Source organism: Lissotriton vulgaris, chromosome 4_1, assembly GCF_964263255.1.
Source record: "Lissotriton vulgaris chromosome 4_1, aLisVul1.2, whole genome shotgun sequence".
Taxonomy (NCBI): Eukaryota; Metazoa; Chordata; class Amphibia; order Caudata; family Salamandridae; genus Lissotriton; species Lissotriton vulgaris.
Window position 1 is genome coordinate 396177533 of NC_141691.1, and position 24699 is coordinate 396202231.

Sequence of the window (24699 nt, forward strand, 5' to 3'; positions counted from 1 at the left end):
TGCAATGTATGCATTTTTAACATTGCGGCGGGTGCAGCTTGAAGCCGCACCCGCCGCAATGTTAAACATAGAAGATGTGACCACCAGGGTGGCGGTCACATCCTAATTGCACAGGAAGGAACGCCGCAGCACATGCGGACGTTCCCTCCTATTCAGGGCTCACGGACGGACGCAAGTCCGTCCGCGATCGTAATGTGCCCCTAAGTGTGTACTTCACTTATCCTGACTAGAGTGTGGGTCCCTACTTGGACAAGGTGCAAACTATTGCCAACTAGAGACCCTATTTCTAACAACGAGTTAGCATAGGAAACGCTACACAAGCATGAGACAGTGTGCATGGAGACTGAAAGCTACATTTGTGGACCAAATTTATGGCTCCAAGATCCTCGTTTATATATGAAGGCCTGCCTACAATTGGGCAGGCAGAGGTGGTGACTGGACTTTTGGCCCACAGGCGTGAACTGAAAATGTGAAGGATTACTTGCCCATCTATGCCCTGCCAACACAGTGGAAAGGGCTGATAAAAGTGATGGAATACTGGGTGGGTATAGGGCTATATGTTCGAACACATTTTCCCACAGGCACAGAATGGATGAAATCCTTTGTACACCTTGCCCATGGTGCTTCAGCTTCCAAATAGCGGGTTGTACTCCTAATAGAAATAGCACAGACACATACAAAACCACAGCAATGTGGATTTGCTCATCTGTAATAAAGGTAAGCCCGCAGGCACCACTCTCCAAGCTCATAAATGAGTATAAAGCGACTGTGTGTAAGTTTAATAAGAAGATTGCTGAAACCTCCCTTTGCATCTTACAAGACACATAAAGTTAGGAGTGTTGGGATTGAATGTCAGACAGTATTTGTTTTCGTAAATTGAAAAGTACTGATTTAGGTCCTGGATCGAGGGAAGACCTAGTGAATGTATCGTTAAAGGGTGCTGGGTCTCGAGAGGTTGGATTACCAATCACAGCTGTTCTGAAGTATAATTATTTATCTATGAAGTCACGCTTGCCCTGACAGACCTTTGGCAAGAATGAAATAATTGTGCATGATCCTTTGATTATAAATTGCATTGTATTCTTACTGTGAAAAGTCTGTAGACAACAAAATATATACTTTCAGCATTGCAGAACAGCACACACTTGCTCGCAAGCATTGTGGTTCATAAATAAAACACATAAATCCTCCTCTAATTTGACTGAAAGTGTAAGAATGCTGTAACTGGTTCCAATGCCTGAGAAGGTGCAATGGCCTTGTTTCAAATATAGCATTTGGGTAGATTAAGCCTTAACATTACCAAGCAGAGATGCTGCCAAGAAGCACTTGGATGCTAACGAAACAATTCAATATGAAGTGATGACTACAATGAAGGTCTTTGTTAAATGATTTAGGCTTGAACTTGGGTGGATCTGACAATCGTTTTCAACGTGAAATTCATTGCCAATGTTATTTAGCAAATACATGAGAAACTCAACTTGAACAACATGTTTTTCATGTGTTTTTCTGTTCGTGGATGACCATTTAAAAGCTGTAACAAATGAAAAATTATAAAATGTACAAGTGCTCTAAATAATGTGATTGTCCCCAAAGTCACACACCTCTTGTAAATAATTAATTCTCTAAAAGTGAACTCACGCCACACTGTGATTTGTAAAGACGTTTGAAAACACTTTTAGGACTGCTTACAGATGTACCCTTATCAAACTAAAATTTCACTGATTCACTTGCTTTCTTGTTAGCCCAGCCTGAAATTTGAATAGCTCTTTTACAGAGATAGCAATCGTTTGGAGAAATTAGTATTTGCCTACCTCTGTAATACATATTCCCACTCATGTGACCCTGTAGATTTGCCTCACCCTCAGATTTATTGATGAATGCGGCCAATTAATTAGATGCGTACATTATTCCTATGCAAACTGAGGCAAAGCAATCTCACCTTCCAAAACGTGTAATCCTAGCCAAGTGCATATTGATTTTTGCGGTGAATATGGATTCTTGGAATATATTTGAAATAATCCTCATCATGAACACCATCTAGTTGGGACTCAAAGCCTCTCAGAAGACCGTACCAACTTTCTAGGGCACTCTCACACTGAAAATTTGATCATGGTCGTAGATTTAGTCACACACAAATCTTTGTGTGTGCAAAGGTTTAGAAATGCAAAATTACCGTTTAAGAATGACAACGTGGAACTATGGTTATTAAAACAATTATGTCAGTGCACTGGTGTAGGCTAAACGGACACATGCAACTAGCTTTTTTTCTTTTTCATTTTAAATCGGGCAGTGTGAGCGCATAAAAGAAGTGTGCAACTTTAGTACGGTCCCATAAAATCCTCACGTGACTAATGGTTGCCCTCAAAGGAAGGGGCAGATTTACTGCAATAGTACTTTTGCTATGAGACTGAAGACTCCCAGTGAGATGCAATGTCTAATTCCCCTCCCCAAAACACCGACAAAAAACTACAAAACCCTGATTTACCCTAACATTGACAAACTAATCTCTACATATATGCTGATAGGTCTAGAATGTCTTACTATTCACTTTGATGTCATTTCCTTTGACAGAGTTTGAAATTTGTAGTTTTAATGACAGTCAGGTAAATACATATAAAACCGCCTAATGTATTTGTTTTCACTGCAACTTTCCTAAAGAATAAGGTAAGCATCGACATATTTTGAAAAATGTGCAATTTTTTTTCAAAGTATTAAATGTCATCATATAAAGTTCAAGTTCAAGTTCGTGGATTTGTATAGCGCACTGCTCACCCAGAGGGTCTCAAGGCGCTTGGGGAAGGGGTTCATTATTTGTCCAATATCCAGGTTTTAAGATCTTTTCTGAAGGAGATGTGGTTTTGAGTAAGGCGGAGGTGAGTGGGGAGTGAGTTCCAGGTCTTGGCGGCAAGGAAGGAGAAGGATCTGCCACCCATGGTGGATTTTCGGATGCGCGGGACCGCGGCGAGGGCTTGATTGGACGATCTTAGTTGGCGGGTGGGTTTGTAGAAGGATAGGCGATTGTTGAGGCATTCGGGTCCTAGATTGTAGAGGGCCTTGTGTACGTGGGTGAGGAGGCGGAACGTAATTCTTTTGTTGACGGGAAGCCAGTGTAGGTCTTTTAGGTGTCCGGTGATGTGATCTTGGCGAGGGATGTCTAGTATGAGTCTCGCTGATGCGTTATGGATGCGTTGGAGTTTTTTCTGTAATTTTGCTGTGATTCCGGCGTATAGTGTGTTGCCGTAATCCAGTCGACTCGTGACCAGTGCGTGGGTGACGGTCTTTCTTGTCTCTAGGGGGATCCAGCGGAAGATCTTTTTGAGAGTGCGAAGTACGTTGAAGCAAGAGGATGAGACTGCGTTGACTTGTCTGGACATCGAGAGAGAGGAGTCTAGGATGAAGCCAAGGTTGCGTGCATGGTCTGTGGGTGTGGGTGCTGTGCCCAGAGCAGAAGGCCACCAAGAGTCGTCCCAAGCAGAGGGGGAGGATCCTAGGATGAGCACCTCAGTTTTGTCTGAGTTGAGTTTGAGGCTCTATGTTTCATCCATTCGGCTACTTCTTTCATGCCTTCGTGAAGATTGGTTTTGGAGGTGTTAGGGTCTTTGGTGAGAGAAAGGATTAACTGGGTGTCGTCGGCGTAAGAGATGTTGTTAAGGTTGTGTTGACGCGCGATGGAGGCAAGTGGACTCATGTAAACGTTGAAGAGGGTGGGACTGATTGAAGATCCTTGTGGTACTCCACAGATGACTTCAGTGGCTTCGGAGTTGAACGGGGGAGACGGACTCTTTGAGTTCTCCCTGCGAAGAATGAGGTGATCCAGTCCAAGGCTTTTCCTTGTATGACAATGTTGCTGAGGCGTTGTATAAGGGTGCTGTGGCAGACTGTGTCGAAGGCGGCGGAGAGGTCGAGTAGGATGAAATCAGAAGTAAGATGTATCTAGAGAAAACATAAATAATACCCAGAGGTGATCTAATGACCCGGTATATTTAATCATTTTCACAGAAGTCGAGAATTCCGACAGGGTCACATATCGCCAATTTCTTCTTAAAAAAGTGACTGACCAAACAACAGCTTAATTGGAGGTACGTACAAACCAAACACACCCCATATCTAAGAAATAGTTAAAATGATACCATGTCATCAGAATAACATTAAAACAATGATGACCAACAAGTAATACCTTAGGTAACATAGGTATTAATGTTCAACCCATTGCCCTAGAATAAAAGGCATGAAGGGATGCAAGCTAAGAGGTGTGACCAAACTAAAGTTGTGGGATTTACAAATAACTAATAGGCTTGTTTTTTGGAAATATTGATAATGGAGAGAGTGTTAATGACACTGCCTGCAATGCTTAATAAATATGTATTGTTGTGAACATAGGATGCATGCTGGAGACATTGTATAGGTGACAGGAAAATTCTGTTCTACCACAGATCAAATACATTAAATGTTAATATATTCTTTGTGTTTTAAATTGATAGAGTTTTTAACTTACACACTGTCCTGAAGAAGGTGAAGACATAGTATCACCGAAACGCCGCGTCGACAATTTGTGTTTGTGTGATAAATTTGACAATTTTTTGTTTTATGTGATAAATTTGTTTGCCTTGAAAGAACCTTTTAAAACTGTAATTTTGATTTTTCATGCTTGTGGAGTATAATGCTACAGTAACTGTTTTTAATATTTTTAAATGTATAGATTTATGTACTTGCTCTATGAAATGGTATGAACAGAAAACAATATATACAAAAACTAATAAAGAATTCCTTTTTATACAAATAGTGTTTACATCCTCATTACCTTATGTTATGTTCAGAGAGGCAAAATGATGTTTATTAATGTAGAAATTGAAATTGATTGTGAATTTGTCGATCCTTGAACAACTTTAATACGTGTTTTGGCTCACCCCAAGCCCCTTCTGTAACCCCCCAGAGACGTAAGTCTCTTCCTCTAGACCATACGAAAAGGGAATCTGTTTTTTTGTCTGTTTTTTTGTCCGAGTAGGATGAGGGCCACTGTTTCTCCGCTGTCCAGTAGTGTTCGGATGTCGTCAGTAGCTGCACTGAGGGAAGTTTCGGTGCTGTGCTTGGCTCGAAATCCGGATTGAGATGGATCAAGGGAATTGTCTGATTCAAGGAAGGCGGCGAGCTGGTTGTTGATGGCTTTCTCGATGACTTTGGCCGGGAATGGGAGGAGGGATATGGGCCGGTAGTTTTTGAGTTCGGAGGGATCTGCTGTGGGTTTCTTCAGGAGGGCGCTGAGTTCGGCGTGTTTCCAGCTTTCTGGAAAGGTGGCAGACCTGAACGAGCAGTTGATGACATTACGGAGATGGGGTGCGATGATGGAGTCCGCTTTGTTGAAGATGTGGTGGGGGCAGGGGTCGGTTGGCGAGCCAGAGTGGATTGAGTTCATTAGGCGGATGGTGTCTTCAGTGGTGATTGGGTTCCAGGTGGTAAGGTTGTTGGTTGGCGGAGTAGGATCTGAGGGGGGTGGGGAGGGTTGAACGCTGGGAATGTTCTTGAAGCTGTTGTGGATGTCGGCAATTTTGTTGTAGAAGAAGGAGGATAACGCATCGCAAAGGTCTTGGGATGGAGTAATGTCGTTGGATGCTGCGGTGGGGTTGGTGAATTCTTTAACGATGTTGAAAAGTTCCTTGCTGTTGTGGGTGTTGTTGTCAAGACGATCCTTGAATGCTGATTTCTTGGTGGATCGGGTCAGTTGGTGGTGATTGCGGGTGGCTGCCTTGAGGGTGCACATGTTGTCTGTGGTCGGGTTTTTTCTCCTTGTTTTCTCCAGGGTGCGGGATAGCTTCTTGGATTTTTTAAGGTCATCATTGAACCAGGGAGCCTTTTTGTTGGCTGATTTGATCTGGTGTTTTTTCATGGGTGCTAATTCGTCAGCACTGTGGGTTATCCATTGCTTGAGATTGATGGCTGCTTGGTTTGGGTCCAGTGAGAGGGTGGGAGGGCTTTGGTTGAGTGATGTGAGGAGTTGGTCGGAAGTGATTTTGTTCCAGTTTCTCCGAGGAATAGGTTGTGGGCGGTTGTGGGTTAGGGTGGTTTTGTAGCTGAAGTGAACACAGCTGTGGTCCGTCCAGTGGAGGGCTGTGGTGCGATCGAAGGAGATGTGCTTACTGGAGGTGAAGATAGGGTCAAGCGTGTGTCCGGCTACATAGGTGGGGGTCTCAACAAGTTGTTTGAGTCCGAGATTGGCCAGGTTGTCCAGAAGGGCGGTGGTGTTGCTGTCGTGTTTGTTTTCAAGGTGGTAGTTGAAGTCTCCTAAAAGAATGTAGTTCATGGAGGTGAGGGCATGTGGGCTGACAAAGTCTGTGATGTCATCGCTGAATTGAGTGCGGGTGCCTGGAGGCCTGTAGATGAGGGTGCCTCTAAGTGTGGTCCTCGGGTCGGTGTGGATCTGGAAGTGGAGATGTTCGGCGGTAGCGAGATTATCATCGGAGCTGGTCGAGATTTTGATGGTGTTCTTATAGATGATGGTGATGCCTCCTCCTGTTTGGTTGGTGCGGTCTTTAGGGGTAATCTTGTAGCCATCCGGTATGGCAATGGCGATGTCGGGTGCTGAAGATGTGTTCATCCATGTTTCGGTAAGGAAGGCGATGTCCGGTGATGCAGTGTCGAGTAGGTCCCAGAGTTCCGTTGCGTGTCTGTGGACCGAGCGGGTGTTCAGCAGGATGCACTTCAGGCGGTCAGAGTCGGGGCTGCGTGTGGAGGAAGTGGGTTTGGTGACGGTCCTGGAACAGTTGAACTTGCAGGAGAGGCAGGCGAATGGACCGTGGGTACATCCTGGGGCGGTTTTGCAGCATTGAGGAGCGCGTCCGGGGTTGAGGGCGAGTGAGTTGTGGCATCATATGTGACTCTAGTGGGCTGGGTATGGTGGGGACTAGGGGGACAGGCGCTGGGCGCGGTCCAGGCGTAGACGGGCTTACCTTTGGTGCACCTTCGGCGCGACCGCTGCGCGTGGACGCTGCGCGTTGATTCATCTGTCTTAAATGGTGAGTGGAGGGGGGTCTGAGCGTGGGAGGGGCAGCTGGGAGGCGGGGAGGAGACACGGGCCACGAGCACAACAAATGGAGGTAGGGAAAGTGAAACTGGGGCACAAACACACTGAAGGGGACAAATAAAATACAATCAATGCAGCGCAATTAACATAGAATATTAATTCCAATGAAACGATACCAGGCGCTCTCACAGGACAGGCAATGGGTGCTAAGATAGCGTCGAGGCGCTGGATCTGTAGGCGATGTCTGGCGCAGCAAAATGTGATTCAGTCTGTAATCAGCAGGAGGGGTGCCGGTAGGTAGGGAAGTGAGGTAGGGAAGGGAGGCAGGGAGCGAGAAGGAGCGACCGTTGAGGAGCGAGTCCAGCTGGTCATGCTGGTTATTTAAAATAATAATGTTTCTGAAGTATTTTGGATAGATTATCTTTGTTGACTTCATCTTGTTACTGTATTTCTTCCCCAGTATTAAGGAAGATTACAGAGCTCCTTTCTCCCACTTATTATCTCCTTTTGTATCTTCTGGCTTTACAGCGCTGCTGTTGCTACACAATTATGTGAGCATCACTAGAGAAAGGCTTAGGCTCCACCCACATAATGTGAACCTGGAGTACAAGTTTTGCATGGGCAAAGGTTGTGTGCTTCCACCCAAAAAGTACTTGCCCAACACACACGTGATCATTTTGTTTATTTATCTAGCTGTCTAAGTTTACAATTTCGGTGACAAACACATGAAAATGTAATCCTATTACAGTCTCTTCAGTCACTAGATAATTTTCGTTGTTTTTTCACTGGCCACATCACAGATGAGAGGAAGGTAGTCCTTAACCTACATGGATTTCTGGGTCTGGCTTGACAGTGCAACTGACACATAACCTTTTAACCTACACCAATATTATCCTAACGCTCTTTGCTTTCTCAAAAACACAAATATATGTATTCCTATACTATTTACTTCTTATGCTTCATATTATCATACAACAGTCCTTTAACCCAAGGCCTTGCGATATTGCCAATGCTTGTTTTTGGGGTGGGGTGATTTTATGTTACACACTAAATTGTATTACTATTTTTAAAATCAACCAGTATTTATTTCTTACAATTACAATCTTTTACTTGTAGACAGATTGGAGTGTGTTTAAATGTCATTCAAGAAAAACAAGTCAAGGTAGGAAGCATGAAAAACTTGAGTCAAAGGCCTAGCCTCCAAAATATTTTGTAAATAGAATGGACCTACAATATTTGTAGACTAAAGTTTACATTTAATAGTATCTATAGATTTACCACCTAGCTCACCATTATAGCTTTCTCCATAATGTCACACCCAGGAGGAGTGTACTATATAGGTAACCTCAACAGATCTCTTTTTAGAAGAATTGAGCGTAAAGGACAGCATAGGCCTTATTAACTTGCAAGCAAATTAGGAAGTATTCCCCTCAACCATGTGTCAGCACAAACTTTGCACTTGTAACAGAAATCAGACACATCTAATAGTGGGAATAGTAGTTCTGTTATGCTTCCAGCAGCTCCACTTAGGGCCAAAGTCACACATTGGCACTACTAGGATCTACTACATAACCTACAACTGCAAGAATTAGAAATGTATTGGATTAGATCACACAGTTACATTTGCTAAGAATTTTGAACTGGTGGCTTTATGCACCCAAGTTTACCCAATTGTGCAACTCTCACCAATGCTTCAACTACCTATGCTTATTGTTCTGTGGATTCAGTCACAGGAGCATTTACGGACAGGGCCGGCCTTAGGCATGTGCAAGCTGTGCACCTGCACAGGGCCACCAAACCACAGGGGCCACTACACCAATATATATCCTTAATATTATAAACCTCTGAGGATGGATACATATTTGCGTGGCGGCCCCTGGCAGGGATTTGGTGGCCTCCGGCTCTGTTCCACTTCCAAACACCCTCACCCCAATCAGTGCCAACAACTCAATTCAAAGATATTGGTATTCGATTTTACAGATAAAATCATAAAAGTGCATAAAAACATTCAAATGAAACATCAAATCATCTCATCAAGACCTGATTAAACAGTTAAAATTCTCGAAAATGGCGGTAATCCATACCCATTTGTCACGTAGGAACTATCCCTATAAATCACATTTTCTACAGCTACCACAACACCGCTGCACAACTGTCCATTGTTTTCCTGCGCTTAACAGATAGTTTAAGAAAACAGGTAATGCTATTGCAAACGATTGGGTTATTAAGCAGCTGTAAATACGAAAGAGCATCAGCGCATCTATAAAAAGCCCAAGGTTTTAAAACATGCTTAAGGCAACTTAAAAAGAAACGTTTTTAAAGTTACATAAAAAAACACAAAATGCCTGTGCAGCTGACCGGTCACAAGGGCAGGGTGGCAGACAGGGATTTGACACTTTGGCGAAGCACAACAAACGCCAAACTATGCCTGACCTGAATCTGAAAAGTGATATTTCCCACAGGGAAAAATCCAGTCTCAGATAAGAGGCCATTTCACTTGAAGCTAAAAAGATGTTATAATGTCTGCAGTAGCACTTACAGAGCACATTTTCTGTTCTTGAGTAGCTGTATGCTCAACAAAACAGGTTTTAACTAGTTACCTGTCAAACATTTGTAGGTTAGCTGGAGTTTGAACATTTCGCTTAGCCCAATATCTGTGAATAACTTCTCAATATATTTCAGCCAGGGTATGGAGAGGCCCTTTTCAGTTTTCTCAAGTAAAACCTAAAAAGGGGGTGTAGGGTACGTGGGTCAGAATTTTCCAAACTGGCACTTAAAAGTGCAATTTGGCTCTTGTCTTCAACAAGCTGATAAACTTAGGAGAAGTGCCTAACCAATCTGCGGCAAAATATTTCAATCCATTTTAAGCAACCTAGGGAAAATACCCCAAAAAGCTTTACTATTTTTCTGTGAGGCAGCTCACTCTATAGGGAGTCCCAATCCCTGCTATTTAGATGCTCTTTCCTGTGCTTAATGGCATTGTAGTTGGCCCTTCTAGACTCCTACACCTCCTTGGGGTCCCTAGATTGCTCTGAAAGGGCCTTCCTATGGTGAGGATTTTCAGTTGAGCGCCAGCCATCAACCCAATGTGGGCAGCCTGAATCAGGACAAAGGGGTTTTAACAAAAAGTTCAGAATACAAAGGCAAAGGCACTGAAAAAAACAAAGCCAACGAAATGACCTATGCTTTCCGACAAACACCCTGAAAATATAGGCAAATGTTGCTTTAGCAGAGAATTTAACGTGCTTTTGGATCCTTAAGGGACCATACGAGCCGCAAGACATCAGTGGAATGCTTATTAATTTCAATACCTTCTTCAGGACCCAATTTCCCTGCTCAGTGGAAGAACCCCCTCAAGACATAGGGGATTATGGTCCCCCCACTGAGACTCAGAAATTGATGCAGTTAATGAGCCACAAGCCAAAACTCTTTGGGGCAAAAATATATTCAATGACCGAGGACATGACCTCCATCTGAATTTGGGTACATTCCTGCAGTTATCATGAAAATCAGCAAACACATCCACTAAATTCTGTAAAGCTAGGAGATTGTCTAACTTTTTCCCCCTGGGATCCATACCTTTCAAAGTGTTTATTGAACCTAGGTTGTTCCCTAATTTAGCATTGAAATCGCCACAAAGCAGAATTTTGGCGGAGTAGTGCAACTGGATTGAGAGTGGCAATAAACAGAAACAACTCTTCGAAAAAGTAGTGAAAAGAATTGAGAAATGTTTATTATAATCAAAATGTAAGGAATAAAATTAAAAAGACCCGTCTATATATCTTTAATTAGCACCACCTGGAATTCTGGGCAACTGGTAGTAAAAGAAGATACAGCCACCGTGAGATACAACTTGATCCAAATTATTAGGCAGTCTTTAGCCCTTCCTTGGATAGACGAGAAACCCCTGCATAAACTTTCTGTGAGAGCCCAAGTTTCCTGAAGGACGACAGAGTCGAACCTATCAATAAAATTCGACAAATCAGGATTATTAACTTTATCTTTAAGCCCAGAAATATTCCAACTGACCAGAGAGGAGTGCCTCACACCAACAGCACAAGGGACCGCCCCAGCCTCATAGCCTAAATCACTGGTCACTCAACAAATGTGGGAGGTGAATCTATAATGGAAAGCTGCTGTAGTCAGTCAACGTCTGACAAAACACCAAACTGGTTCCTCACTGGAACAGCTATCAACATTGTATAGGCATAACCGATTAGGATCCCACTTGTCAAGGATGGAAGAGAGAACTTCAACACCAGCCTGAAAAGTGCACTTGGCTAAAATGTCAGGACAGGCTGACAATGGCACATGACATATGCCTAATTGACAAATATATCCAGACTAATTCTAAATTAAATTTATTCCTAGAAATGTACTCTCTGATCATATACCTGCATGGAGATCAGGGACTAGGTTGGTCAAAGGAACTCAAGCTAGTGTTGATACAGCCACAGTTTAACTGCTCTGTGGCATTTAGAGTGATTAGGTTTCTAAATTAGAGATGCTGGCAGTGTGTTCCACAAAGCAGCAACCAGCACAGAAAAGGACCCACATCAAGGCAGACTTGCCTACAAAAGGAGAGCAGCTTTCTGTTAGAGGAATGGTGAATGCACTGGGGAATACAGAGTCTATGTTTTTTTTGTTTTTTTTTTACAGCCAAGCAAGTCTAGAGTGGTACATGCTTTTGTGCACTAAGCACAAGTCCTTCTGCTTAATGCTGGATGAACATAAACTCACTGACCAGATATAATACAATGCGATAAACACATTCCAAACCAGCGGCAATCTGTTCACAAGATTTACTGGGAATTCCAAGTAAACAGCAGGAGAGACATATATATCTGGGTGTTGGCGATGTTACCATATGAGCCAAAGACAATAGATGCAAAGGGCAGGTCAAAATATTTTGTTGCCAGAAACAGACCCAGGTCAAGTCCTGGATATTCAGCACCTTCGTCAAAACCAAGTCAAATTTAACGCCAAAGTTTCTTTCCATGAAATTCACAGTAGGTGTGCAGCACATTTGGGATGGTCACAATGATCAGAGCTGAAGGAGGTTTTGTAAAATGGTATGTGAATATTTTGTAACCACTAAGCATAAGGCACATCCACATATCAACAATTGTAAGACACACCTTGTAATGGTGAGTAGTGGGCATACAGACCCATTATAGTTGGTCAAAAGAGCTGAGTGGCATCTGTATACCCAAAGAATGAAAGGCTGAATGAATTCATCAACGTTGCAAACAGGGAGACCAATATATAAAGAAAAAGTCAAGTAGAACAACCTAGAAGGTAAATAAAAAAAAATTAAATAAATAAAACTTTATAGATTAGAACAAACTGAAGGTAAAGTGGTATAATTATACAAAAACCATATTGAGAAAATCATAAGATAGCTGAACTGACCTGTTTGAAGAGATGTTTGATGCAGGTTACAGAGTGCAATGACTTTGTACTTAGGACTATATAAGGAAAACTTTTCAGGCACAAGGTCAGATAGCCATCCCAGGGCGAAGAGCAGAGAGGTTAGGATATTAGCTGTACACATCCTGTTTGATAAGATTTACTACAAATGTTTCTCTTTAGTTTTATAAAGCGTGAACTCGATCCAAAGGTATCAGAGCCCTCTACAGGAGCACCAGTTGCATTACAGATGGACACATTTGTTTTTGTTAGGCACGGGGTGAATACGTGATTTACCCAGAATCACAGGATGTTGAGTGTCCCTGCCGAGACTCGAACCCAGTTCCCCAGCTTTAAGGTTCACCGCTCTAGCCGTCAGACCACATCCTCTCCCCATTGGCAATGATATACAGTCCTGTATATGCATTATGCATGTAGAAGCCAATGACTTATTCAATACTGATGGATTAATCCATTTAGTAATACCATAAGCTCTTGGTCAACATTTAGAAGCATAGAGAAGAAGATTGAAGCATTTAGGATGAAAGTTTTAAGGATCGTTTAAGCTCTTCTGGATCATTCCAAGTAGGGCATATTATCCTTCACCTATTTCATTGTTACTATTCACGAAAGTAGAATAGTGTTTCAATGGAATGTACGTCTAGCACCAACTTATAAAATATTGGAAGCAGATATATGATTAAGTGGGTAAACTTAGACAGTGGAGTAAGAAAGACACTGCAATAACAAAGAGGGCAGGCAAAGATGGTGCTAGTGTGGGAAACAGTACTGACTGAGCTAGAAAATCAAGACGATGGAACAGAAAAGAGGGACCAGAATTCAGGTACGGGTGGGCAATTAGAACCTGGAAAAAATACAATCTCTAAAGAGGAGCGACTAAAAATGTGATGGTCACGCATACAAAAAGGGTAAAATGACAAATAAGACAATGGATAAAAGTGAATGGAAGCGTCTCCATTGGATTGGGGAATAGGAGTGGAGAGTTGGTAGGGGAAAGCTCAATGTTGTGTAAGAACACCACAAGAAAAACAATAAAATACTTTAAAGAACAATTCATGAAACCTACAGAATTTGCAGATTTACTACCAGGTGCATTACACACCTGCAGCACGTTTTACTTTCTGCTTCAAATCTTCTGCTTCTTAGCCATCTTCTGGATCTTTTACTTCATCTTTCAATTGTGTTTCCTTTGTTTAACAAACTCGCCCAAAACCAGACAGACCCTGAAAATCTACTTACATTATTAATCTGGGTACATTTCTAGGAAAATAAGTTTCTTTGCATCTTATTTTCTCCAGTCCACACACAACCCCTTGTGTACTTATCAGTCAAGCTTCTGCTGGAATTAGAGTGTCAAGACAGCTGCTACTCAGGTAGTGGAGGTAGTATGGAGCGTGTTGGATAAGGGGTGACTTGTCCAGGTGGCATTCCTGTTGAGCCACTTTGATTTGTCATTGACTTTTGCAACCATTAGCCATAAGGCTTTTTTTTTAATCTATCTTAGAAGTACACTTGGGTTTTGGGAAAGGGTCCTGCATTGAAATGGAACTCCTTTTAGAAACAGGCTGGAACAGGTCAATTACAAGTACTTGAAGCATCTTCCTACTCCCTGCAGGGTTGCTAATGGCTCATTTTAATCCCTGATTTTATTTAATATGTATATGGAGCTGCTGGGGGATCAGGGTCCTATCAAAGGCATGTCCTTGCACGCGAACATGAATGACACAGTTTAATACCATAAAATGTTGTCCATGGCACACATCTTCTGTCTCTAAAATAGTGTGCATTCTTTAATTATAAAAATCTGTAAAATCCCGATTTTCCATCGTTGAATTCTGCAACAATTTCGTCGCCAGTTCAAGTTCTACTCTCCATATTCCTATCCTGGTATTTCTCTTATTCCCCACTGTCTTTCTCCTGAGGTTCAACTGTGTCCCTCGGGTTAAGATGCAATCTCACATTCCTAAACTTGCCCAATCCTGCCATTTTCAGGCAATATTCTCCTTAGTCTCTCGTCCCTTCCTTCAAGTCCTAGTAATTTCCAGTTTTCAGAAGTCTCATCACACAGGGACAGTTTGTATGCGGCCCTGACCTTCAAATTGACAAATGAATGCATCTATGCAGTTGACATCTCACTGCAGGTTAATTAAACAAGCTAGAGTAACACAAAAGCAACGATTTATAAAAACAACCCACCTGCACACGAATTCCCTGGTCAGCCATTCAATCAATCAATCAATGACATTTATAGAGCGCGCTACATACCCGTAGGGTCTCAAGGCGCTGGGGGTGGGGGGGGTGCCGCTACTGCTCGAACAGCCAGGTCTTCAGCTTCTTCCTGAAGGAGAGGTGGTCTTGGGTCAGGCGCAGGTCGGTCGGGAGGGAGTTCCAGGTCTTGGCGGCCAGGTAGGAGAAGGACCTTCCTCCTGTAGTCGCTCTTCGGATGCGGGGGACGGCGGCGAGGGCGTGGTTGGCTGATCGGAGGTGGCGTTTGGGAGCGTAGAAGTTGACTCGGCTGTTGAGGTAGCTCGGGCCTTGGTCGTGTAGGGCTTTGTGTGTGTGGGTGAGGCGGCGGAAGGTGATTCTTTTGTTGACGGGGAGCCAGTGAAGGTCTCTCAGATGTCCGGAGATGTGGCTGGTTCGTGGGATGTCGAGGATGAGTCTGGCTGAGGCGTTCTGGATCCGCTGGAGTCTCTTCTGGAGCTTGGCGGTGGTACCGGCGTAGAGGGCGTTGCCGTAGTCCAGTCGGCTGGTGACGAGGGCCTGGGTGACGGTCTTCCTGGTCTCGGTGGGGATCCACCAGAAGATCTTCCGTAGCATGCGTAGGATGTTGAAGCACGCCGAGGAGACGTTGTTGACTTGCCTGGTCATGGAGAGGGAGGAGTCCAGGATGAAGCCCAGGTTGCGTGCATGGTCTGTCGGTTTGGGTGCGGTGCCCAGGGCGGGAGGCCACCAGGAGTCGTCCCAGGCGGACTGCCGCCCCCACCTCCACCACCTACCCCACGATGGACATCATCATGGCCACCCTCACTCAGATCAAAGAAGACATACACAACATCAAGGAAATACTCGCCACCCACCCCATACACCCAGCACCCACCTCCCCTCCCAACTTGTCCCCTACCCCTCCAGCTGACTCCCTCACTCAACACGCCCCAAACCGGGCGTCAACTACTGTCCATAGGCGCAGCAATTGCCCCCGTCCCCCTAGTCGTCCCTACAACCCCCCCTCACACAACTACACCTCCCCGCCCAACGGGTCCCCACCCTTCCGACTAACTCTCTCACTCAACTCTCCCTCAACCTGACCTCACTCCCAGCTAGCAATCCCAACAACCGCCCTCGTCGCACCCACAACTCTACTTCTGACCGCGACACTCTCACCCTTCTCCACTCCTACGACCCAGCCCCCCAAAATCACATAACCATCCCACACCTCAACATTCCCACGATACACTCAAATCCCCTTAGACCCCCCACACTAAACAGCAGATTCTCCATCCCCAATAACCTCAGAAAAGTTCCTCTCTCGCTAGAACAATCTACCACCCGCATCACACCTCGTCTCAAATGCACTCTCCTCAACTGCAGATCGGCCTCGAAACACTCTGCCGCTATTGCTGATCTCCTCTTATCAACGGACCTTGACCTAATCATTCTGACCGAAACATGGCTAACTGAATCTTCGACACCTATAATGGACATTCTGGTTCCTCCCAACTACCACATTATCAGGCTAGACAGAACAGGCAAATTAGGTGGTGGAATCGCATGCATCTACAGGAATAACCTCTCTGTTCAGAAAGTCAATTCTACTTCCCTACCATCCCCAACAACCTGGGAATACATCTGCCTTGACATTATCAGTGGGGGCAAACCGATATGTTCTCTTCACAGCATCTACCACCCGCCCAGGGACAACTCCACCTTTCCCAACAAATCATGGATATGATCTCAAACAATTCTGGACGGCAGCTCACCCAAATATACCTTGGTGACTTCAACCTCCACTGGAATGATGGCAAGGATGTGGTGGTAAATAGTCTTAAAAACTTCCTCGATGCCCTCAACCTCACCCAAATATGTAACAGCCCGACCCACGAGAAAGGTTCTATCCTTGACCTGGTCATCTCCAAAGAGGAATTTATCCAACTCGACTCCATCCAACCCTGTGACTGGTCAGATCATCATACTGTCACATTCTTCATCAATGAAAAAGTTAAAGTTAACCCGGCTCAAGTATCCAAGCCAAAAGTCTGGAAAAGAGACATGAAAAAACTCAACCCAGGCTCTCTGCCCCCTAACAGGTGCAATCTCCTACTGCCACCGACAGGCGATACGAACGTTCAAACACTGACTGACCAGTATCTCAACGCTATGACCTCTATAATTAATGAGGCTGCACCTTTGCAGCTAAAAAGAGCCTCTACTAAAATCTCCAATCCATGGTACGACGGGAGACTCAATGAAGATAGACGACACATACGAATGGCAGAGCGTACCTGGAGATCAGCTCCCTCGGCAATGCACCTAAAAGACCTGAAGAAAAAGAGAAACGCCTACTTCAGGAAAATAAAACGCTCAAAATCAGACTTCTTCAGCCTCCAGCTCGACCAAGCAAAAAACCGTCCGAGAAAACTGTTTGAGCTAATCAGATCACAATCCAAGGATCAACCCCAACCACTCATCACTGCGCGTGAGGCGCCATCCTGTGAAGACTTCGCTGCTTTCTTTTCCCAAAAAACTGACAACATAAAGAGCGATCTCCTCATTGACGCAAGCCTCTACTCCAAACCACAGTGCCTAGCAGCCACTGAACCAAAAAACAATGCCACATGGTCAACCTTTGGCACATACTCAGAAGAAGAAATTGGGAAACTGCTCAGCACCCTGAAACCATCCAATCACCTCACGGACCCCCTTCCTGCTGCAGCAGTAAAAGACTTTACCCCCTTGCTTATCCCTCTCTGGACTAAAATTATCAACAGCTCTCTCCAACAGGGAAGCATACCTGACTCACTAAAAGTTGGTCAGGTCACACCTCTCCTAAAGAAACCTACAGCTGACCCCTCTGATCTCAACAATTACCGTCCCATTACCAATATTCCCACCCTCGCCAAACTGCTAGAAAAATGCGCACAACTACAATTTGCTAAACACATTGAACAATTTGATCTCCTCAACCCGCACCAGTCAGGCTTCCGAGCAGGGCACAGTATAGAAACGGCTATGACCCACATAATTGACGACGCACTTCAAATGCTAGACCGGAACGACACCTGCCTCCTCATCCTCCTTGATCTCTCTTCAGCATTTGATACTGTTAAACATGAGAATCTACTAGAGCTTCTAAACACAAGAACGGGCTTATCTGGAACTGTTCTCAAGTGGTTCACCTCCTTTCTTCACAACAGGTCGCAGAAATTCAAGAGCAACAACAGGATGTCCTCGCCAATACCTGTAACGCTAGGTGTCCCCCAAGGATCCTCTCTATCCCCAACTCTATTCAACCTAGTCATGGAACCGCTCACCACCTTGCTACAAGCATCCAATGTACACTTTCACATGTACGCATATGACACCCAACTTTATCTCAAATTACAGTCCCCCAAGGACATCTTGCTCCTGAACTCAACGATCAGATGCACCCAATCCTGGCTGGCCGACAATCATCTCAAACTCAATGCCCTGAAAACAGAATTCCTTCTGATCTCACCTCCAGCGAAGGCCTCCACCACTCAAATTTGGCTTAAAGACCTAACTGCACTCAATGTCCAACCCACCATCGTGGACTCAGCAAAATCCCTAGGCATAACACTCGACACCAATCTGAGCATGCAGCAACATATCAGCAAGGCAACAAAGGGAGCAAACTTCCAGATCAACACTCTGAGGAAACTTAAACCCTTCCTCCCAGCCAAAGACTTCCAAACCGCAGTACAAGCACTAGTCATTCCTCGAATTGAATACGGCAGCATCACCCTCTGTGGACTCCCCCTAACTACAACTGCACCCCTAAGATCTTCTCTAAACGCTGCAGCGAGACTCATCACTGGGTCAAAAAAACACTCCCATATTACCCCGGACTTGAAATCCCTGAACTGGCTGCCATTTGAAGCTAGAATACATCTGAAAATCGCCTGCCTGACACACAAGGCGGTACATCTAAACTCACCCAGATACCTCGCCCAGAAACTGACTATCTCTGGAGGAGCTAGAAACACCAGAGGCACAAACAATCTTCTGTTGAAACCTCGAAGATTCCGGAAGGAAAAAACATAAGCGCTCCTTCTCGGGAATGGCGCCTAGGATCTGGAACTCTCTCCCGCCCGAAACCAGACTTATCTCTTCCGCGACACTCTTTAAAAATGAAGTAAAAGCTATCCTCATGGCTAAATACACCTGAACTACTATCTTGATCACTGTTAGTACTCTGCACCGATCTATACTACATGTTTGACCCTTTTGATTTTGTATTAACTGTTCTATTACTCACGTTTGGCTTTGTAGCCACCTATTTGTACTACTTTGTACTCATGTTGGGCTTAGTTGCCACCTACTTGTACTAATTGACCTATTGATTTATCTGTTTAACCATGCCCATGCACTTCTCTTTGTAAAGCGCTCTGATATCTGCAAGGATCTTGTCCGCGCTATATAAAACTTTCAAAATAAATAAATAAAAATAAACTAGTAAGAAAGTTACCCGTTACTGACATCACGCCCTCCGGTAATCCTGTTTTAAGAACTTTGCTCATTTGAGGTCAGCGTCTTTGTGGGTGGTTGAAAACACATTCAATCATATTATACCAATTGAATTCTGTGACTCAGTTTTTTTTAACCTCATTTCAACTGAGCCTGCAACCTGGCCGGAAAACGTCAGAGGTATCCCGGACAACCAGTAGTAAAACCCTGAAGCTCGAATTTCCCAAGCTTAAGAATGCCAAATATTCTCACAAGGCTTTTGTCTGAAATCCCATTGCTATTCTATTCAAATTCAAATTGTATTTCTGTTTTCGAACTACTGAAACCCTGTTTCTTTCAGCATTGTTAGAAACGTGGAATCGCATGAACAGATCTGAACTTTGCAAAACTACACCTCACAGATACGACCAGGACTTGTTACATGTAGTCGGGGTCTGTGACCGCTTGTCTAGACAAAGATCACACAGAAGTAGAGTCTTCAAAACAACAAATGTTGTTTTAATCGTATATCAAGGATACAAAAGGCCTTTCAGAGCGTGACAAAAATGTCCAAACTCCACTCGTTCTATTTTACAGGGCACTCTCTCTATCAACAAGAAAAAAAATTTGAACTTTACGAAACACAACAATGAAACGCATTTTTTACTATAAACAGGCACCTGAACAAGAAACAAGAAACAAGAACCGTGTGCTTCGGGTTCTTGTAGAAAGCTGCAAGAAGGAAATGGGGGTTGGATACAGGAAGTTCACGAAAGGAGATTTGAATAGCACCTCCTGACCCTTAGTTTATGAGCTTTAATGTTAAACTGGATCGGTGATAAACTCGGGCTGAGTATACAACTCCCCTACAACAACAAGAATGAATGCCCTTCTCAGAGCATAGCATTCATCACAAGGTTATATATAAAAAAAAAACAGTAATACTGTGGTAAAATCCCTGAGGCTATAAAGAAGGAAATACTATTTTGAAGAAGATTTTCAATCGGGGCCCGTCGAAAATGGGTATAAATAAATAGGCATACATAAGCTCATTATATGGTTAAAAACTAATAAGCTCTAAAAAAGTAGCACACATTTAGAGAAAGGTACGTTTGGTAAGGGGCTGATGAATTTAATGGCACATTCCAAGTTGTCAGAAATCTTCAGTCCATGTGTTCCACTCTTTTGACTATGGTCGGTGTGCGTCACAAGTTCCTCCTTTGGATGACAACTCATACCATAATGAACAAATCAACTGTAAGAAAATCTTTGTAGCCTGGCAAACACCACCAACATTACAATATTGAGCACCGTCCTACTAAGGGCTACTAGACGGGTCTATAGGCTATTTTTGATTCTGTAAGACCATTTGGTCTCTAGCCTTCTGTCTCTTATCTCTTGCTTGGTTTTGGCAACCGGCCGCTCACCAAAGTAATGTTTGGGGTTTTTGTTATAGGGATTGTTATTACGTCTGCAAGGACACCACAAGTTATTTTGCCATGCTGGCTAATTTGGTAGGTGCACCAGCTGACAGGCTCTTTGTCTCTGCAGTGCTGGGGGGGGGGGGTAGAGAAGTAACAGGATGAACAAGTTACTTACCTTCAATATTACTCTTTCTGGTGGATAATTTATCTAACCACAGATTTCTTACTTTAGAATACCCCCCAAATGCCAGACTAGATCCAGACATTTTTCTTAGTAATGTTCTTGTGAGCCGCTAGGTAGTGCAGTGCAGCACCACACTGTGCCTGGAAGTGACAGAGTAAAGACGCATCTAATCGCCACCCCCTGCACACCGACGTCAGTTTCTTGCTTTTCCCTTTCCACAACCTCAGACGCAGAGCGTGAACAATTGTAAGTACCAGTGCGCTGAATACTAACTTGGGACCTTTTTGGAGGTTAAAAAAACACTGCCATCCCACAGAAGAGGTAGGAGGACAATGAGGAGGAATTAGGCATTAGATACAGTATCCACCAGAAAGAGCGTTACCAAAAGGTAAGTAACTTGTTCTTCTAATAGATACTTCGAATGGCAGATTCTTCATATTAGTATAGGTGCAGCAATACTTTCCCAGGTGGAGTGTCTGTGGAGTGGACCCAGATCAAACTGACATGCAGGACTGAGGGGGCAAAATGCTCTTCCCGTTGGACCTGACTGTCAAGACAGTAGCACTTTGTGAAAGTATGCATAGATGCCCTTGTCGCAGGCTGGCAGATGTCAAGGAAAGGCACTTCAGGAGCCAACACAGTGGTAGCAGCCTTAGCCATGGTAGAATGAGCGCTCACACCTACTGGCAGATGCTTCATGGCCAGAGCGTTGTAAGTCTTGCAGCAAAGGACTATCCACCTCGACTGGATTGGTTTCTACACACTGTTTTAGCCTCAGATAACCCCACAAAAGGAAGATCGTCACATGGTGTTATCCTTAGTACAATCAATGTAAAGATTACTTCTGGGATACAATGGGTGGAATATCCCCTTCTCTTTTGAAGTGTGAGGGGGAGCGAAGAACTCGGGGAGTGTGATGGATTGCCCAATGTGAAAAGGAGTCATAATCTTTGCCAAGAATGCCGTCCGAATCAGCAGCATGAACTTGTCTAGCAAAAAGGTGCTGTATGGCAGTCAAACATAAAGTGTGCAGAGTTCACACCCACATCAAGATACGGTAACTGCCATCAGGAAGACAGTCTTCAAAGTCAGAAGACGTAGCGAGCACTATGCATTGGCTAAAAGGGTGCATACATGGGAAATTTGGCATCACAAGTGGCTTGGCAGGGAAAATGTGTGTCAAATCTTTAATACATCTAAAAAAAAAAAGTGATTCAAATAATTATTGGTCCTACAACAGCAGAAAGGGAAGATACATAAAATGTAATAGTGTCTACTGCAAGGTCTTGGTGAGCCAAAGATAAAAACAAACAAAGGAATGTCTAACACTTACTTGAAAAGGATCAGTTTTAGGACAACCAAATTAGGCCATAAATTTGTCCAGGCGCCCAGCATAAATGGATTCTGTGGTAAGAGTGCCTGGCAGGAATGAGGACTATCCACTTCTAGCAGCAGATTAAACACAACCAGTTGCCATCACTCAATCCCCATGCATGTAGATGTAAATTGCACAGAATCGGGTGGAGGACCCTGCCCTGTTACAGTGATGGAAGATAGTCCCAAAGTGGTAGTATGATCAAGGGACAGATCCTCAAGCCCAGAAGTTCTGGGTAGCCACTAAGATGACATGAGCATGATCACTGGGGGGGACAGAGTTTCACTCTGGTGAGGTGATGAGAGAAATCAACAGATATAAATTAGCCCTCTTACACTTCGCTTTGTCATTGGTAAAAGCGATATAGCCATTAATTTCGGAAATAAATCTCCTCCGATCTAGAAGGTTGGGCGCCGAGCTGGGACCATTGCATAACTCTTGAGATACCCAAACACAAGTCCAGAAGCATCTCAAAATATGGAGCGACTGGATGAAGTTCAGAGGAATCTGGGTAGACGCGGGGAAGAAGCGGAGTTCAGCATTTTTTTCTACAATCCCAAAACTTTTTCCTACATAAAAATGGAAGCTGAAAGATGTGCTACTGAGATTAGATGAGTGGACATTGTTACAGAGGGGGCAGCTGTGCCTTCTGCATCTCGTGATTATATATTAATGAGACAATTTTAAGGACTACTGCATTCACCAAATTCTAATAATATTGTAAATGAAAAAGAAAAGAGTGCAGAAAAAGAAAGGCAAGAATGCAAACCCCCAAAATAAACCAATGTACAGTATGAAAAAAAACCATACCATAACAACAGAGGCTAATATAATAATAAACACGAATCATGCCTATTGCAGCCCACTTGTCAACTAGATATTGTTCTACAATGAAAAATATGTTCGGTTGTGATCAAGTATGGGCTGTACCTGTAGTGAATTAACCAGGGTATTTCACAGATCCATTGCTAGTAACCGAAAGACAAAGGAGAAGAAATTCGAAATAAAACGCCCAGTAAAATGTTGCTTCCTTCTTTCAGTGTAATGAGTTGTGGGCATCCCACGTCCTGAAGTATTTCCATCCAGACAACTCCCCTCTTCCTTCCCAGAATTTTTTTTTTTCAGAAACATGCCCCTGGCGCCAAGTAGTGCTGCAAAGATTTCAGGGCTATCTCTCTTAAAACGGAGAAACTTCTAAGATTCTTTGCAAACTTCTATTGAGCGTAACTCCACTGCAACACACATTGATTAAGGGTCTGTAAGAATTTTGAAAATCACAGAAGTAACTAAGTAGTTTTTACCTGTTCAAAAGACTGGTTCGAACTTTTTCTTTCGGTGTTTTGTGTCGTGTTTTCAAATACAAACTCCTGTCCAAGAAGGAGAAAAAATATATCAGATTTGGCGGCTTTTAGAACAATATACATTTATGTTGAAAATCGAAATTTCGTTAACGTATTAAGTTGCTCTGTAGTGTGCCCCCCACACCAAAGAAACCAGTCACAACGCAACCTAAACCTTTTGCGAATGCGTCAAAACAGAGCAAATACCATTTCCAGCAGGATTGTTGCTTGCATAATAAGTAATAAAGCACCCATGATTCGCTCCACGTTAGAGTTCTACATCAGACACAAGATATTGATGTGTCTAAACATTCTTTTTTCATTTTGAATATAAAATAAGGGGGTTCGGATGTGCATTAAAAAGGCAGCAAAAACAGTGCAGAATCCGTTTTACCATTATGCGCCCAATGCAGTCCCAACACGTATAGATAACATAAAACATACCTATACTAATATCTCTTTTTATGGCGGCAGAACATTTGATTATAATTACATTGACAATCCGGGGACACCATGGGTTGGGCCATGTAGAAGAAGGTGAGCCAAGGAGAGACAATGAAAAAGGGGGAACTATGGGATCAATCGGTATTCATAAACCGAGTCTTATAACCCTGGGAGGTACCCAGGCAGCCGAGTTATGGGAGCATTAGACGAAGAGCTAGGTCTTGAGACCCTTCCTCAAGTCGGCGAGTGAGGGGGGAGGGTTGAAGGTGGAGTGGGAGGTCATTCCAGGACATGGCGGCTATGTAGGAGAAAGAACAACCTCCACCTCGGCTCCGCCACTGAGTGGTACATCGGCGAGGGAGGCAGATCGGAGTTGTCTAGTCAGCTGGTGGAAGGTCAGGCAGAGGCTGATGTAGGAGGTTTTGGTGTTGTGTGGTGGACAAGCGGTTCCATAACATCAACCTGCTTTTCCTATTTATTCTTCTGACATCATGTCTATTGGCTATTCTTTCGTATGGTCCAGCAGGTGGGTTCTGTGATGTTGGTTCTATCTGATAATGGTAAATTGGTGGTCAACAAGGGGTCTTGGTAAGTCACAATACAATAGAGTCTTATCCACCGCTTTCAAGAAGAAAATTGATTAAAACTACAAAGGTATTTGAAAAAATAATAATCTACCTAATTAATGTGTTTACATAACCAAAGTTCAAGAATTCACATAGCATGCAGACTTTAGCTTTGGTTGTGTAACCTTCCTCATCTATACCTTATTCATAAGTAAGGATAGGGAGTTAAAAATT

The 24699-nt window shown here is 43.6% G+C and overlaps 1 protein-coding gene across 4 annotated transcripts in view; it reads right to left on the reverse strand.

Moving 5' to 3' along the window:
• POF1B (POF1B actin binding protein) overlaps positions 1–24699 on the reverse strand; it is a 225826-nt gene that overhangs the window by 95913 nt on the left and 105214 nt on the right. For all 4 annotated transcript variants that reach the window (XM_086918778.1, XM_086918777.1, XM_086918779.1 and 1 more), the window contains exon 6: positions 23417–23482. In XM_086918778.1, the coding sequence (XP_086774904.1) occupies positions 23417–23482 (66 nt within the window). The remainder of the gene's footprint in view (positions 1–23416; positions 23483–24699) is intronic.